Here is an 18,574-nt window from a genome sequence, read left to right as displayed (position 1 = left end):
TAAACTCACTCTTCATGAGAACTGTCAGCAGTGGTTCAACAAGTGGAGTTAGTCCTTCCTTGTGTGCAAATTTGACAGTTATTAAACTGACCAAATATGTGTGTGAAAAGTCCCAGACTGAGGCTCACCCTCCTACTTCCTTCCCAATGACAACATCCAAAGTTTTAGAATTACATGTTAAACTCGTACCAGGGAGTTGGTATGCGACACTGTGCAATGCTTTTTCAAGACAGATGATTCTGTGGGGGCTCCTCCTTAGAATAGGTCCCCAGCAATCCGTGCTGGTTGTGCCAGGTGAGTGTATCCAGTGTTCTGCCTTGACTGATTGTGGGTCATTGTGCTCTGACGACTTAGAACACTGCTCTTATCAATCACTGGATTGTCTGGTCCGGACGTGATTATTTACTCGCTGATGTTATAAATAACTGGAATATTGCGGAGTTCGACATTGAAAAACAAACCAAACAAGCAGTACTGATATCTTTTTATATTTTTGTCATGGAATAAAATTAAACCTCAGTCCACCTTGATCCAATGAATATGAAAGAAGTGGTCAGATATCAAATAATAGCCAAAGGACTCGTTTCACCTGGGTACTAAATTGATGTAGTTTTGTGACGAAGTGTTGAAAGGTTTTTGAGGTCTGCTTCTTGAAATAATGAACACGTCATGGAAGACTGACATGCAACCATGTGCTCAGCATCATATGGGAGGTAAACAGAACAAAAACACAATGCATTATGTTACATAATTTTACTTCAGTATGGCAAAGGAATATGGTTACCATGGTTACATGACAATACCAGATGCTGACATGAAACGATGTAGGCGAAAATGAGACGCGTGGGGAAGATGGTAGACAATGATCAACCAATCAAATCACTGCATTCAGAACAGCATTTTACCACAGTTATGTTAAATCTACATAAGAAAGTTTGGAATGTGTAGCACATGATATTTTTTTCAAAACAGCTTCAGAGACGTGGAGCTTCAAAGTTCAAACTAAACAAATCTATAATTATCAAATTTAAAAAAGAAATGTGGTAGAATGTCAGCTGAAAGGGTGGTGTGAACACATGCAAGGGGGATAACTCTGATGATACAATGACATGATTCGCAGGAAGTACACGCGGCAAGAAGCTGCGTGGCACAGGACGCTGACTAGAAAACGGTGGAAATTAAGGCAGTTGGAGATCTCCGTCACTGTTCAGGATTGATTAAAGAAATGTAACAAAATTCACCTTACACTGTTGGGTTGGCGCAAGCCCACCTCAAGATACACATGAAAGAAGGAGAGTATGTGAACCTGACCGGAAGCCAACGAAGCAGTAATGGTGGCTTGAACAATGCACCCTTGCCATGTCAACCCTGTTAATTACTTTGTTAGTAGTGAGACCAGCAACAGGCAAAACTAGTTGTACACCAGATATCACCTCCATGCTCTAATAGCACTTGCTCAGCTTTTCTCACAGCCCAATATAATTCTCATTTAACAGAAAAATAAATTCACATCTCATATAACTTCTTCAAATCTCTGCTATGGACAAGAACTGGAAAATACAATTTTCAAGTGAAAGAAAAGTTAGAAAAAAAGCTTTTACCTATGGTACATGATTCTAATTATTGTCTACAGACAGAAATAACTACAAAATTCATTTTGAGGCCTGATTTAATCTGTCAAACCACAAACATGAAACATCCAAAATCAGCACATGGCTTAATCTGGTGACCATTTCACCATACCGAATCAGAAACAGCTACACTAGATCCTGTCGATGTTTTAACAAAAGCTGACAAGAGAAGTCAACACAGCCATCAATCCATTGCTGGACTTGGTAACAAGAATAATCACAACAAATCTAAATATATCTCTACAATATATATAAATTCCTTCTCTGTACTCGAACATCACTGGGAACAAACACATTTCTTCTTGTTCATAAATATTGAAATGGTGATCTTAATTTCAAACAACAAATAAAACAGTTCTCAATAAATAACCTTTTACAAAATAACACTCTCTTCAGTCACCATGTAACCATACGATCACCCCAACATATACCCTCAATGACTGGTCATCTGTACGTACAAGAGGCTTGGCTGTACACATCACCTAAGTAACCTCACCTCGTAGCAGGCTGGCTACACAAAGACATTTTACTGTTACAATATTAATACTTATTGTTTGATTTTTTTAGAAACTACTCTAGTAATTCAGCATATGAAACAAATAATTGGGAGAATATCTTGTCCTCATGGAACGTCTCAGTCCAGCCAGCCCTATAAAAAATTGAGGTCCTTGTGTCACTCCATATGGCAACAACTGCCCCTTATTCCTCAATATGGCAACAACTGCACCCTATTTAAAAAAAAGCCATTACAGATCAAATATAGTACCAGTAATATGAAAGAATCGGGTGGTCCTTAACTTTTTATGAGTAGTTTATAATGTTCCGAGTTATAATGAATGCAAGTTGTGTACTCGCTACCCTCAATAAAATGGAATGACAACAGTTGTAATACCAGGGACAAGGAATATTTGTACATGTTTGGATGCACCAATATGACATCCCATACAAGAATAGTTTGGACACATCTTGTTAGGCCCTAATATAATCTCTGATAAAGTAGATATTGAAAATCTAAAATGTAAATATTAGCCAAGTTAACTTAATGACTGCTATTTTCCCCCCGAGTCAAGAACGCCTACTCTCTAAGGGGTCCTAATCAGTGTGGCGACATGGGCGGTATATTCACCTTCAAATACTGTTAGTAGAATGTCACGATTGAACAAGAACACAGCTGTAACAAAACTCCTCACAAAACATTATCCATTTAATGTAAACTTCAGGATAAATTCTATTTACAGATCTCACACTGGGGAACCTTCTTTGTTAAGTCTCCGTACCTGTTTTTATCTACTCTAAAAATCTGTTAGAACAATTGCTTACAAAAGCAGCTTTCATGATAAAACAAATTAAAAGCTACAGCTAAGAGATTAACAAATAAATTAACAATTAATAAATACATAAAGGCTAAAACAATCTAGTAACATTTTACAGATGATATGACAATCATGGCAACAGTTATTCTGAGCAGAAAGCACATTGGCAATAATCACTATTTTTGCCAAATCCTAAAGAGGGACTAAACCTATTGGAAGTACAAGCCAGGCTGATTCAAGTTTTCAAACACCATAATTTTGGGAAATTTTATCAAACAAGCAGTAAATCAAAACAGAGCCAACGTCTCAGTTCCACACAGAGTGGTCCCCCTTTAGCATGTACTGCAAACCAAATCATGTCTTTGCTAACATTTCTTGTTCTTATCTCATTTAATGAGTATTAGATACCAACTTAGACGATTGTCCGTATGTTCAAGTTTCATAGTGTACACATGGCAGTGACAAACAGACAACAACTCAATTTGTTTGACTGACAAAGAGTAAAATGATTCATTTTGGCATACTGAAACGTGATACTGGATGAGAAACAGCTGACATCGGTACATCCTGTCTTAACATAGCCACGGTCCACACACATCACTTCCAGCTTCTACGTATTTGTAGGTAGCTTAAATGCTTTAACAACTTAGAATTCATGAACATTCAGAGCTACAGATAAGCAGTGTATTTGCGTAAAATCCCCCACCCCCAAATATTCAAAACCCAATTACTTTCAATTAATTTGCGTACAGAAACACATGCATTAAATGAAAAACTCAAATGTATAAAAACAGCTCACGTAAATCCTCAATGAACCTTTTCAGCATGCGTACAAAGGAGCTAATTTCCGAAATACAATTACGAGCAAATTTACCTTCCGAGTCAAGATTATATTTTTAGAACAGTTACATAAATCTAAAACATTATTTCATGTTTTTGAAATCTTAAAAATGTTCACTTATTTTGGGAAAACCCAACAGAGTGATGAATAGATGAGTGAAACAATATTGCTTACCCAATGAAAAATGTAATAACCCAATTAAAATAGAAACCCTAGAGTAAAAACTCAATTGCTCAAAAAGTTATCTGGAGCTCTGACACTATAATAAAACAGCTGCTTTGAGTACACTATGGCCTATATGAAGTAGTTTCCAAAATATAATTGTTCCAGTTCAGTGGCCATGAACAGTGGTCCTTCCACCGTCCAGGTGCTACTCCCCTGACAACATACAAGGATTGTTTAACACAAGGTTCTGAAAGCTGCGTTGAGCACGGGGATGAGGGATGTCATGGAATCAATACGATGAGCGCCCTCAATGACTTTGGCACATGAAGAACAGCAGATCCCGGTGAAGCAGACACAAATATGTTGACGTTACTTCTAAATGGTGTTAACAATATGCACAGTGAAATTTTCAAAAGAGTGAAATGGTTAAAAATATGGAAATAGTGGTTGAATAATTACACACACTGATGAATACAGAACCCTGTTCTTAAAAGTATTTTCAGAACATGTTAGGCTGAAAAATAATAACTGGTTCTGAGGCACAATTTTATGAAATAACATTGTTTGGTGGGAAACGTATGCTTAGCCACCTGTGAAAATTGTTCGTTTATGCAGTAATGGAAAATAAAATGCACTTGAAGGACGTCTTGTTTATCATGCTTATGTGACATTCCTGCAAACCAACAGCCTTCTTTTATGACATGCCCAGTGTCCGTACAGCACCTCATGTTGGCCCCCCGAGGCTGCTGTAGTGATGACATGTATTTGAAGGATGTCATTATAAAGTATGTGTTGGACAAACACATTCATTTCCTGTCTTCACACTTTATTAATTTTAATTAACTCAAATTTACGTGGAACCCAAAAATCTAAATTGCCATGGGAAGCCTATGTTTTTGTAAGTAACCAATTAAGTAGCATCAGAACTTGAACATATAATTCCTTATACATTGTTTTCCCAAACCACTAAACACAGGCATGTCCTCATCCAATAAGTGAAGTGTGAACTGTTCAAAGACATGATCAATGACATTTAAGTACAAATCAGAGACAAATTCTGGCATGTATGAATTTAGCAACGTACAGCAAGGAGACGGTCACATGTGAAAAGTGTTTGTGCCATTGACCATACAAGTACTTCAAGAACATTAATAATTCAACATACTCTTATGCCGATGGTGAACATTTTGTATGAAAAGTATTCCACTTGAAGGAGTTAAAATTATGATCATCTGTGAAATGATGATGATGATGATGATTATGATGAAGATGTGTCTGAGAGTGGAACAGGGGTGCTTTGCTAGACTCTGGGATATAAATGGTCTGTTCATGATTGTGACTGGGTGATATGAAATATTATGCCATGGCTCAGCATTGTTCACTCAGCTGCACATATACACATTCACAATTCATAAATTAATCAGATTCTATAACATTACCAATTTTACACTAATACTTATTGATGCTGTCAAATTTGAATGAGACAATGACTGTTCTGTAAAATATTTGCTGTATGTCATGTGAAGTACTTTTCAAAAAGAAATAAATTTGTGTGTACATGTATTAGTATAAAGACAAAGCCACTATTGAACGAAAATCTACTACACTTTCATAGTGCATATCCATGTGAAATTTTAGTGAAGCATATGAAACTGAATCAGCAATAGGAGACACACAGTTGAAAGAGACAAATCTCTAACAGTCTTCAGCTTTGAGACATGCGTAAGGCATGAATGATTAAAGCATCACAACAATACAAAGAAACGCAAAAACACCAAGAGCTGCCATTTGAAACCAGCCATACGAACATACATTGCACATAGCTCGCCTTCTCCAAGGTCATGGTCAACAAGCAAAAAATATCCCTGGGTTTGATAATCTGGTGGAATTTCAAACTAGAGGTCATTTTACAACACTTTCATGACTTTGGAACAGACTGGATCCTTGACATCAAGCCGTGAGTAACATGGTATATTTCCATCAATATACACATCACAGAAGTTTTTCTCTTTCTGGATGTAAACATAAGCTCTTAACATCCTGGCTTCCACAATGCTTGCAGACCACTGTGATGTCATCGGTTACTATGATGTCACAATCAAATGACATCACCAATCTCCCGGTCACTGAAGCTGTTTAGATGTACTTTTTACACTCAAGACACTGAGTTATTACTGTTTACCAACTGAAAACGTTGGAAGAATGATTGTGGATGATTAATAGAATTTCACCCAAGCACCTATTGATATCACATATATCAAGCCTTTTAAACTTTTCATCCGACTCATTTTGGATTCTCTGTTTGTGGTAACTTTATAAATGTTTCTCTTTCTTCAACTGTATACATGACCTTGTATTGCGACATGGTTTCATGTATTGTACATCCAGCGTTTCTCTGTAGCTTACAGTACCACTGGGCAACTTCAGCCAGAAAAGACATTAATTTCAGTAAAGATTTTTAGGTTCATGAATTGGATGTGACTTCAGACATTATGTTTTCAGTTGACAAGAAGCTCAAGAATTGATGGAAACATACATGTACTGCAAGCATTGACTGTCTAACTTCTTCATCTCGACACCATCTATTTCAACTGTTCGCCAGCTGCATGTTCACATCAAGTGCTCCTCCGAATATGCATTTGAAAACAATGAACCCTCCCCAAGAAAAATCAATAGCTTTCAGAAAAAGTGGAAATTAAAGAACATGTCAAAATAACATTTCATAATATATCAGTTTGACAATTTTGAATAAGAAAAAACATAACAATTTTACAATATTCACTTAAAATTATTTTCTTAAACTGACAAATTTCAAACAAAACAACACAAACCTATATTAAAGATAATATACAGGCATGGTGACTCCATAATAATGTCAATAAGCCTTGAGTCATACATAATCTTTTCAAAATAATATCCTAGCACTTGAAATAAAAATCTCACTTGTTCTTGACACTAGCATCCAAATGAAATTTATTCCTTGAAATGTTATCATTATAACGATAAATTCAGTGAATCGCTGCAAACATTGATGTTGAACTACGAAAGGAGAAAGACCAACAAGCAAATGTGATTGGTAAATTGTGATAAAAATGTTTGCAATGAACTACCATGAACAGTGATGTAGGTGAGAGATGAGATAACATTGTACATTGTGTAACAAATGCTGCGATGGAAATGACAAGAACTACAGTTCTCATTTCAATGAATCAACATCCTGGCACAGACAGCTAGTACCTACCTCAACTTCTAATAAGTGATGAAAAATTATGTCTTTATCTGCGGAAATTGTCTCGTATGAAAAATATCTAGCATTTCATGCACTTCTGAGCCCAAACCCCAACCATCTCCATATTTGGGCTACCGATTCGCATTAAGGCTCACTGGACTTGAAGCTTGTCTACTCTCTGGGGAATAGTCGGAACCTCATAACTGCAGCAAAAGTGTCACTGTGCAGATTGAAGTCCATGTGAATTGTCTACGCTACGTACTGCTTCAACAGAACTGTTGTGAATGCAGCAACACTTCGGACACTGGCGGCTGAGTGAAAACAAGACAATAACCATGCAGGTTGATGCTAACAGATGAAGAAAGTCTAACACCACGGTACAGTCATCCAGCAAGATAGCAAGAAGAAGAACACATACAAACTTGTATATCATCTTACAGTAGCCAGTCTCATTGGTGCCAAACCTCTTACATCTGTCGTTAGGGCGTTAGTCATAATTTCAGCCTGGCGTAAAGATTCCTTGTTCTTGTGGAGGTGAAGCAGGCTGGCAGGCAGGCAGGCAGGGCCGGTGGGCGGGGTTTGTATGTGGAATGTCCGTGCTGGTCACTTCAGTGGGAGGAATATGTACACTCAAATATGGCAACTTTGCCACTCACTGTCGCCCAGCAGATGGGAAAATCACTCACACTGACCTCTTCAGTCAACCCTTGAATGAAGGCCTGGCTGTGCTTCCAGCACGGGTACAGTCTCCTGCCAGCGAGGGGCAGCAACTCGGTTGCTTGAAATCAATGGGACTCCACAGGACGTTCCTGATGCAATCCGTGCTTAGGTAACATGATCACAAACAACAAACAAATCTGCCCTGTGTTAACAGTGCATTTCCTTCTGAAAGAGTTGTCTCCCTTATAACCGGTCGAGTTTGAAAGTGTCCTCAGTAGCTGGGTCAGTGACCATATTTGGGTCAGTTAACATCTGAAGTCCATCTAGATCTAGAGGGTCTAAGCCTGCTTTAAAAGCTTCATCAGTTGAGAAAAAGTCTGTATCAAAGCTATCTGACATGCCTGTGATAGCATTTCCAAGGTCTTTGGCAAAATCTGGCGGCGGTCGTCCCAATGTGTCATCAGCACCTGAAAGACATAGAAAAAATTATAACCACTAGAACTATTCATGTTGAATGATGACCCAAATTTAATCTTAGCTATGACTACTCTTTCTAACTTTCCTAATTTTAATATAAATCCTCACATAAATCCAAAACATATTGCAAGTCAAAATTAAGAATTAGGAACCTCAACAATATCTGTATTTCATGTATAGAATAGTGTGCGTTTTCACATTTCAAGAAATTACCAGTACAAGTAATGGAAAGTGTTACTGGTCAGTCGTCCTCCACTCACAATCATTTACCCTTCATCGGTTCTGCTGTGGTAGGTTGTATAACAAAAGTTTTACAATGTATCAAAGAGATCCAGATTTTTTCCATCATCAATACTTTACAAACTTACAACATTTCTGTCTCAACAGCCTTACAGTTGCTAAAGTGCACAGGGCATATTTATTTTGTTAATTGTTGCGGGATAAAATGTATTATTATTATTATTTTTTTATTATTATTATACCCATCAATCCATACTGCCAATATGTGGTGTAGCAGCTCCCTCTCATGAGAAACAATCCTTTGCCCAATTTGTTGGTTAAAGACTACATCATATAGCAGTCTTAAGTATCATAGTGTTGCCAGGAAGTATTGACCATGAATACACTCAAAACATTTTTGGTCTTTTTTAAATTATGAGAAAGAAAGTTACCGGTAAGAACAATATCTGGAATTTTGTTATTGGCCGAAGGAGATAAGTGCTGGGGTGTGTTCGGCTGCGGACTAGTGACCCCTCCGTTCCCCACCACCCCCGTCTGCCCTAGCATCTGCTGCTGCTGGAGACCCATCTCAAGGGTGCGGAAGATCTGCTGCTGTTGCTGTTGCTGGAAGTCCTGGCTGTCCATGCCTGACTGGGAGAAGATGGCTGAAGAGTAGGATGCCACACTGCTGCTTGCACTCATGGCAGACTCCATTGTTGAAATGGGGGTGTTGTCAGGTAACTGCAAACAATTAACATCAGCATAAAGGCGTTTTTAAGATATCACATAAATATATATTTTTTTCTTTTATTGTATATAATAAGAGGTACCTGTTACATAAAATGGGCTTCCACCCAGGGTAGCAGAAAGCCCGTGACATATATCACAACTTATCAGTACATCCTAGATTTTTATAAGGAAAATAACATACTTCTCACTCACATATTCACTCTAGTAATACAAACATACTGCATGTACCAAGTATGCATAAACTATTAAAGCTTATATATCACATCATATTGCAGTGCAGGAAAGTACTTGGTCTCATTGGATTCTCAAGTATAAAATTAAAGTTGCATTTTCGAAAAGTATATAATACAGCATCCAAGCCCCATAGAATTTCTGCTGGTTATGTGTCTTTAAAGCAATATCTTTTTCTTCGATGTCGTATCATGAATATTACATAAATATTGTGTAGAAATATCAACAAGAGATTAAAAGTCGGCAGTGCATGAATTATTTGGGTGGAATTTTTTAGACAGGTTAACATACAAAATAAAAAAGAAATCTCTCTAGACCACGACACACCCAAGTCAAGCTTGGGAATATCATTGCAGGGACACTTAAATGTTAATCATATCGCATCCAGGAACTCGTCACAAGGCAGCCTCCCCACATTAAGATAAACCAATATATGTTGGATGCAATTGTACAAAAAAATGTATCATATGCTAGCAATTGCACAAAATAATATGCTTGTCTTCCTCTAAAAGTATATGGATGAATATCTCTCTTTTTTTCATTTTGTATACCGGTAATATTACTTTTGGAGGAACAAAAAATAGAATTTGACTTGAAACATATTCTTCATCTTATACGTCACAAGTCTGAAAATATTACAAACAAACCATTGCCTGTCAGTCAGCAACTAGACTCTTGTCTGAAGCTTGAGGCTCGTAACATTTCTTTTGGTCCAAGGTTAATGATAGTCAATATGTTAAGACTAGAAGTAGCAAAAAAGTCCTTTAAAAACATGTTTAGGCTAGAGGACAAAGCGTTTGACAGAGACTGTACCATATGATAGACATTAACGAAAGCAAGACAGGAGATCTAGAAGCAATAAACATGGGCTACACTTGTAGTTGTCTCAATCAGGTGAGGTGAAATTGGGTTTAACGTCGCGTCCAAGATTATTGCACTTATATAGCGACGTGCATGCACGTGTATGTGTGTGTGTGGCTGCTTGTACTAGTCCGGACTGATGCCGATTTATAGTGCTAGCTCACTGAGATACCATGCCGCAGTTTAACATGAATACCCCACTCAGACACAGTATACTGACTCCGAGCCGACCAGTCCTTGTTTTAGCCCCTTAATGCCGAGCGCCAGACAGGGTAACAACAAGTACAATCTTTTAACGTCTTTTTGTATGACGCGGCCCAGGATCGAACCCTGGACCTTCCGCTCTTCGGGCGGACGCTCTACCACAAGACCACGGAGGCGGTCTGTCTCAATCAGGAATAGACAATATACACTATTCAACCAACAGTCTCTCAATATCTCTTGAAATACTTATTTCAGAATTGGTTCATGACTGATTGGCCATAGGTGTTTATGAAATTGACATTTGTTAGAAATATAAATTAATGAACAAAATAGAAGTTTCATTATATTATTCCTTGCCATGAAACATCAAGAATAATTCTTGAGCTATCAGTGTTTAAAACTGTCACTATTCCATGAAGCAGTTTGTTAACGTTCAATATGTGAAGCAACTTGACAGTGACCATGACTGTTGACATGGAAGACGAACAAGCCATGCTATTAAAAGTGTAGGTGATCTAACATGCCTGATCTAAAATAGCCTTGTAATGTGATGAACAGAAAGGGATGCTGCTGAGGTCCCCATCATGGTTTGTGCTCTCTTGTAACCTTGACCTTTCCTGAAAATTAGCCAAAATGGAATCAGATGGAGATCACCACTCTAGTCACGAGATCTTACTATAAATGACACAAAAGAAACCTATAGCTTGTTTCAATAAGTGAAAATGCAAATTAATTTTTTTAGTAATATTTGAACTTGTTTCCATGGAAATAACAATAATATGAAAATGCAAAATTCCAATGGTCAGACATACATTAATGTGATACCAAGGAATTTCCATTTTCAGGTTTCAAACACGTTGACTTGAGAGAAGACATTGTGAAGATGTTGACAAAACACCAGGAGCCAGCAGCTTGGATGTCCACTGGGGCAATCCAGGTGGTGGCGGTGGTGGAGGGGGGGGATGGATGGGGGATCCAGGTGTTGGAGGGGGACAGGTGGTGGTGGTTGAAGGTGGGGGAAGGAGAGGAAAGAGGGATCCAGGTGTTGGAGGGGGACAGGGGTGCAGGTGGTGGTGGTGGAAGTGGGGGGAGGAGAGGAAAGAGGGATCCAGGTGTGGTGGTGGTGGAGGGTGACAAGGTTCCAGGTGGTGGTGGAGGAGGGGAATGGTGATCCAAGTGGTGGTGGAGGGTGGTTTTTGGTGGAGGGGGGTGGTGATCTAGGTGGTGGTGGTGGAGGGGGTGGTGGTGATCCAGGTGGTGGTGGTGGAGGGGTGGTGGTGATCCAGGTGGTGGTGGTGGAGGGGGGGTGGTGATGCAGGTGGTGGTGGTGGAGGGGGGTGGTGATCCAGGTGGTGGTGGTGGAGGGGGGGTGGTGATGCAGGTGGTGGTGGTGGAGGGGGGTGGTGATCCAGGTGGTGGTGGTGGAGGGGGGGGGGGGGGTGATCCAGGTGGTGGCGGTGGAGGGGGGTGGTGATCCAGGTGGTGGTGGTGGAGGGGGGTGGTGATGCAGGTGGTGGCGGTGGAGGAGATGGATCCAGGTGGTGGTGGTGGAGGGGGTTGATGAGACACTAACATGCTAACCCATCATGTATGTTTGTTCACCTCCCTCTCGTGAAATCAAGGACCTACATGACGCGTGTACCACCAACAGAATCAGGGCACGTCTGTCAGTTGTAAATGTCCGGGCTACTAACCACTGTGTACTTGGCACAGACCAAATGCACAAGGGAATGCAAACAGAGTGAGTCTCGATCTAATGACTGGAAATCAATCAACATGCAGCCTTATCAGACATAAAATCATACAGCAACGCCTACACTGTCAAACACAGACAAGTTCATACCAATAGAATTCCACAGAGCAATCTATGCCTCATGGCTGGACATAGCTTTGACTTTATTCAAAGTTTCATAGCAAGCAATATTACATCTGTATCATAGCAACATGTGAAGTCTGGACCAAACAAACAAGGTTTTGACATGTTGTTGCCATACAGGGTACAGAACATGGAATAGGACATGGAATACAACAGGGAATAGTGAGTGAGTTTGGTTTGATCCCGCTTTTAGCAATGTTCCAGCAATATCACTACAGTGGACACCAGAAATGGGCTTCACACATTGTACCCATGTCAGGAATCAAACCCGGGTCTTCGGTGGGACAAGCAAATGCTTTGACCGCCAGGCTACCAGACTGCCCTAACAGGGAATAGAACATGGAATACAACAGGGAATAAAACATGAGTTAGTGGCATGAGGGATGGAACTTATAACCACTAAGCTAATCCACTGCCTACCCGAAAATTATCCTGTTTATGGTCAGTGTTAAACATCAAAAAAATTATGTTACTGTGCACCCCTTTAGTTTCTTATTCACTCTTTCTGTGGGGAATCCAGAACAATGTAGGTTCCCAGTAGAGCTCCTTAAGTAGAGGTTCCTACTGGAGGTCCCCAATAGAGGTCCCCAGTAGAGGTCTCCAGTAGAGGTCCCCAGTAGAGGTCTCCCAATAGAGGTCTCCCAATAGAGGTCCCCAGTAGAGGTCTCCCAATAGAGGTCTCCCGGTAGAGGTCTCCCAATAGAGGTCCCCAGTAGAGGTCTCCCAATAGAGGTCTCCGGGTAGAGATCTCCCGGTAGAGGTCTCCCAATAGAGGTCTCCCAATAGAGGTCCCCAATAGAGGTCTCCCAATAGAGGTCCCAAGGTGAGTTTCCCAGTAGAGGTCTCCCAATAGAGGTCCCAAGGTGAGTTTCCCAGTAGAGGTCTCCCAGTAGAGGTCTCCCAATAGAGGTCCCCCAATGGAGGTCTCCCAATAGAGGTCTCCCAATAGAGGTCCCAAGGTGAGTTTCCCAATAGAGGTCCCCAATGAAGGTCTCACAGTAGAGGTCCCCAATGGAGGTCTCACAGTAGAGGTCCCCAATGGAGGTCTCCCAATAGAGGTCACAAGGTGAGTTTCCCAGTAGAGGTCTCCCAATAGAGGTCTCCCAATAGAGGGTCTCCCAATAGAGGTCCCCAGTAGAGGTCTCCCAATAGAGGTCCCCAGTAGAGGTCTCCCAATAGAGGTCCCCAGTAGAGGTCTCCCAATAGAGGTCTCCCAATAGAGGTCCCCAGTAGAGGTCTCCCAATAGAGGTCTCCCAATAGAGGTCCCCAGTAGAAGTCTCCAATGGAGGTCTCCCAGGAGAGGTCCATACTAGAGTTCCCCAGTAGTGGTCTCCCAATAGAGGTCCCCAGTAGAGGTCTCCCAATAGAGGTCTCCCAATAGAGGTCCCCAGTAGAAGTTTCCAATGGAGGTCTCCCAGTAGAGGTCCATACTAGAGTTTCCCAGTAGAGGTCTCCCAATAGAGGTCTCCCGGTAGAGGTCTCCCAATAGAGGTCTCCCGGTAGAGGTCTCCAATGGAGGTCTCCCAGTAGAGGTCCATACTAGAGGTCCCCAGTAGAGGTCTCCCAATAGAGGTCCTCACTGGAGGTCTCCCAGTAGAGGTCCATACAGGAGGTCTCCAAGTAGAGTTCCCTAATGGAAGTCTGTACTGGAGGTCCCTAACAGAGGTTCATACTGGAGGTTCCCAATGGAAGTCCCTAATAGAGGTCCCCAATGGGTCTCCCAGTAGAGCTCCCTACTGGAGGTCTCCCAGTAGAGGTCCCTTAGTACTGGAGGTCTCCCATTTGTGGTCTCCAATGGAGGTCTCCCAGTAGAGGTCCCTACTGGAGGTCTCCCATTAGTGGTCTCCAATGGAGGTCTCCCAGTAGAGGTCCCTACTGGAGGTCTCCCATTAGAGGTCCCAGTACCCATGATTCACACTAGAGTTGACGAACATGGAGTTGTGGAAGAGGAATATGGCTGACTCAGCATCATCAGTGCACTGGCAGTGGAAGGGAGGTGTGTTCATGCAAGTCATAATGGTCCACAAAGCTATCTTAGTGCTAAGGTGATCATAACTTCCATATTTAAATACAGGCTTACAATCGTTGTTGCGCTTGGAACGCTTTGTGGAATGGGGGCATGTTATTTTGGGCTGCCATGATACACGTTATACAGTTGCTTGTGGCATAAAACAACAATCACATATTTATGTCTACAACATCAGTGAAAAGGAATCATCTTTAATTAAAAATGCAAGATCAGAGACGCACAAGGAAGAGTATTTGGCCCATATGGCTTTGGTTTAAAATTCAATAACAATTTTTCTTAAAACACAAAAACTGAAGGTTTTTTACAACTGAAAAGGTTTAACTTAGTGCTAAACACACAAACAGTACTGTGAAAATCTGATCTCACAACAGAAAATGATGCCATTAAACGATGTGATTCAGATTATCAGCTTTCAAGTCAGTGGTGACACAATTTATGTTGAATATGCTTTAAATGTACAGAAATAAAAGTAAAATATTTGACCATAAAAAAAGTGTCACTTGACTCTAACACGTAATTTGAAGCACATCTTGGACAGAATGCTGCGGTACACTACCATGTGGAACTGCTCAAACTGCTGTTGTAGTGCATTCGTCTGCTGTTGCTGCTGCAGGTAGTACGCCTCGGCGAAGGGGGAGCTGTTGATTGTGGACGTTGGGGGGAGGCCTGGAGACTGAGCGGGGGAGTATGACGGTTGTGACAACGGCGATGTGGGAGATTGACAGCCAGTCTCTGACACATTATTTCGATACTGAGTCATAGACGGCTGAAATAGTAAGCCAGGATGTACTGATACGGATCAAGATAATGTCATGAGGGATAAATACATGAAGTAATGGATATGAAATTGCAAACATCAACTGAAACAATGAGTGAGTGAATGAATGAGTGAATATGGTTTTACGCCACTTTTAGCAATATTCCAGCAATATCACGGCGGGGAACACCAGAAATGGGCGTCACACATTTTACCCATGAGGGAATCAAACCCGGGTCTTCAGCGTGATGTGAAAAACGCTTTAACCACTGGGTTAAAAACACCCCTGAAACAATGAAAGGGAATGATATAAGAAATGTCCATGAATCAGGTGACAAGTTGTTATCCCTACTGCAGTCAGTCTGACTAAATCCTAGCCTGCTTTACCACAGTCATATTGGCCTTCCTCATAACCAGAAGTAGCATCAACATAATGCCTCATTTACAACAACACCGCCCCTCCCATCATCACAAGATCTCCAAGAAAATATTACATATGGATTAAAATTAGGAGTGGAATATCAACAATATTTGACTACTTTGCCACACAAGAATTTCGAAAAGCATCAACAGAGGGGAGACATTTCATAGCAGACAGATGTAACAGATATTGGAAAGTAAATTACAGTCAAGTCCCGTTAATCCAACATCAATGGTTGCATATGATTATGTCGGATTAACGAGTATGTCGGGTAGTAGTATCAACGTTTGTGATCGAAAATCGGACAACTACACGATAGATAAGGATTCAAACACGTAATAAAAAATATAAAATAAATATTAATAAGATTGAGGTAACCTAAGCATGTGATTTATCCTGTTTTCTTTATTTAAAGCATTAATTGTTTATTATTAAGTAAGTCTATCTCTGCAGCCGTTGTAATATGCAGCTACCAGCCGATTCGTCTCGCATCAAAACACGGGCTGTGTACTCGCGGGCAGATGACCACGGAGTACGCTGATCACTGTGTCGGATAAACAAAACTGATTAATGAGTGATTTCGGTAATTCATTGCAAATTAGGTGTGTCGGAGTCGGAGTGCGAGAATGTCGGATCAACAGGTCGAAATAGCACTGATTTAATCGGTTCCCATCATTAGTGTTGGATAAAGCCGATTGTTGGATTAACGAGTGTCGGATTAACGAGACTTGACTGTAGTTTGTAATTGTGTTTCGGAAATTAGCTCCATTGTACGCATGCTGAAAAAGTTTCATTGGGTATTTATGTGTTTTGTTTTCAAACAATTGAGTTTTTCATGTAATGCATGCATTTCTGTACGCAAGTTTATTAAAAGGAATTGAGTTTTGAATAGTTTTGGGGTTTTTTTTACGCAAATACGCTGCTTATCTGTAGCTCTGTGCAGTTATGTCACAGGGTGAATGTTAGACATTCACCACTTTGGTGAAATCCACAGGCACGGGTATTGTCTGCTTTAAGAATGCCTGTTTGTCTGAAAGAAGAGAATTAAACTTTTCCTTTGTCCAAATTAACAAAAGGACAAAGTCATCGATATTTACAATGGTAAATACTTGTCGTGAATATGTCAACTAGCTTTTAAAAAAAAAAAAGATTAATTTTTTAAATCCCAAACTATCAAAAGGCACTAGTTTACTACTAGACCTATCCGTGCACCAAGTTTGATGAAAAAACATTTAACGGTTTTCAAGATCTGCTCAGGAAACAGGCACTACCCCTATTTTCAGTCAAAGCCAAGGAAATTGCTGTGGAAAGTTGAAAAAGAATTTGATTGAAAATCCAAAACTGTCAAAAGGCACCAGTTTACTACAAGACCTATCTATGTGCCAAGTTTGGTGAAAAACTATTTTACGGTTTTCAAGATCTGCCCAGCAAACGAGCACTACTGCCATTACCAGCCTAAGTCTAAGTTGTTGCCATGGAAACTCAAAATATATATTTTGTCAAAAATCCAAAACTTTCAAAAGCACCAGTTCACCACCAGACCTATCTGTGTGAACATTTAGGAGAAGAAATATTGTACATTTGTTAAGATCTGATCCGGAAACAAGCTCTAGTGCCATTTCCTGCATAAGTCAAAGTTGTTGACAAGGAAACTAAAAAAATATTTTGTTAAAAAACCCAAACTATCAAAAGGCACCCTTTTACCACAAGACCTATCTATGTGCCAAGTTTCATGAGGAAATATTGTATTTTTATCAAGATCTGCTACGGAAATGACATCTTGCATGAACAGACGGACGAACTGACTGTGTCCATTTTAACAGCCCCACAAAACATGTTGCAGGAGATAAAAAGGAAGGGGACTTCGATGTAGTTACTACACTTACTACTACTGTGCCATATCAAAAATTAACTGTAGAACCCATATGGACATTATCCACTATATTTACAGTTTCACATAAAAGTATAATAAATAGCATTAATGTTTTCAATATTTTAACCATATAACGATAAAACTTGTATTTAAACAAAAACTTAATGGGGCACCGAAATAAATTGTGCATATGATCTTATGTGCACAGTTTCTTTTGGTGCCTACCACAGCGTGTCAGCTAAATGTTGTGGGAAAGCCTACAGTGGCGCATGCCATAGACAAGTACCACCTTGATGCCACCCACAAGCACGTCTGTTGTGCGGACAAACCAGGATCATGACTGGGACCAACACCCAACTGAAACCCATGACCAGCTGATCCTGGTATTGCCAAGGGAGACAAATCTTGCACTTGACTTAGCCCAGGAAGTAATAATATCCCTTTAGGAAGAGTATTACATCTATATAGTAACATGAATTTGAAGCTTAAATTGAATAGATCATCAAACATGTGCTGCTCTTTAATTTCTGAGATTCTGTGACTTACCTTTAACATAAGCAGCAAATAGAAAAATATCTATAATACCAGGACACAATTATCAAAAACAACTCCTGGTTGTATGGAGCCATGAAAAGGTCTTACACTAACATGTTTATATTACAACAGAGTCACACATGTCAGGATGAGTACCACATCGTAAACCAAGTAAAGACAAGACATCCATGCACAACCCTGCTGAACCACCACTACAACCTACATCCTGGCAGTCTCACGCCATGCATGTCTACACATCAACACTGTAACACATGGCAAATGTCCAACCTGCCACCAGCCCTGATAACAGGCCCATCACACAGACACTGCACACAGCACATTGAACATGTCACTAAATACCTTTGTCCAACATCAGTTGGTACAGACAGGTTGTGTCTTTTCTTCCTGTTAGATTGTTCTATTCCATTTCCTACCCCCATGAACTGACCAAGGTATACCATAGTTTGACATGGTATTCAGCAAGAAATTGCTGCACTTACAT

General features: G+C 40.2%; 1 protein-coding gene across 3 annotated transcripts in view; it reads right to left on the bottom strand.

Annotated features, from left to right (window-relative positions):
* Positions 1 to 738: 738 nt before the first annotated feature.
* The window catches only part of LOC124134214 (CREB-regulated transcription coactivator 1-like), a 74,288-nt gene continuing 56,452 nt past the window's right edge, over positions 739 to 18,574 (bottom strand). For all 3 annotated transcript variants that reach the window (XM_046498930.2, XM_046498932.2, XM_046498931.2), the window contains 4 exons: positions 15,044 to 15,253; positions 11,106 to 11,198; positions 8,988 to 9,276; positions 739 to 8,306 (listed from right to left, as the gene is read on the bottom strand). In XM_046498930.2, the coding sequence (XP_046354886.1) occupies positions 8,083 to 8,306; positions 8,988 to 9,276; positions 11,106 to 11,198; positions 15,044 to 15,253 (816 nt within the window). In that variant the 3' untranslated portion in view covers positions 739 to 8,082. The remainder of the gene's footprint in view (positions 8,307 to 8,987; positions 9,277 to 11,105; positions 11,199 to 15,043; positions 15,254 to 18,574) is intronic.

Source organism: Haliotis rufescens, unplaced genomic scaffold (assembly GCF_023055435.1).
Source record: "Haliotis rufescens isolate VD_foot unplaced genomic scaffold, xgHalRufe1.0.p SCAF_1, whole genome shotgun sequence".
NCBI classification, from domain to species: Eukaryota; Metazoa; Mollusca; class Gastropoda; order Lepetellida; family Haliotidae; genus Haliotis; species Haliotis rufescens.
The sequence above is the reverse complement of the archived record's forward strand: the minus strand, read 5'-3'. Positions and strand labels throughout refer to the sequence as shown.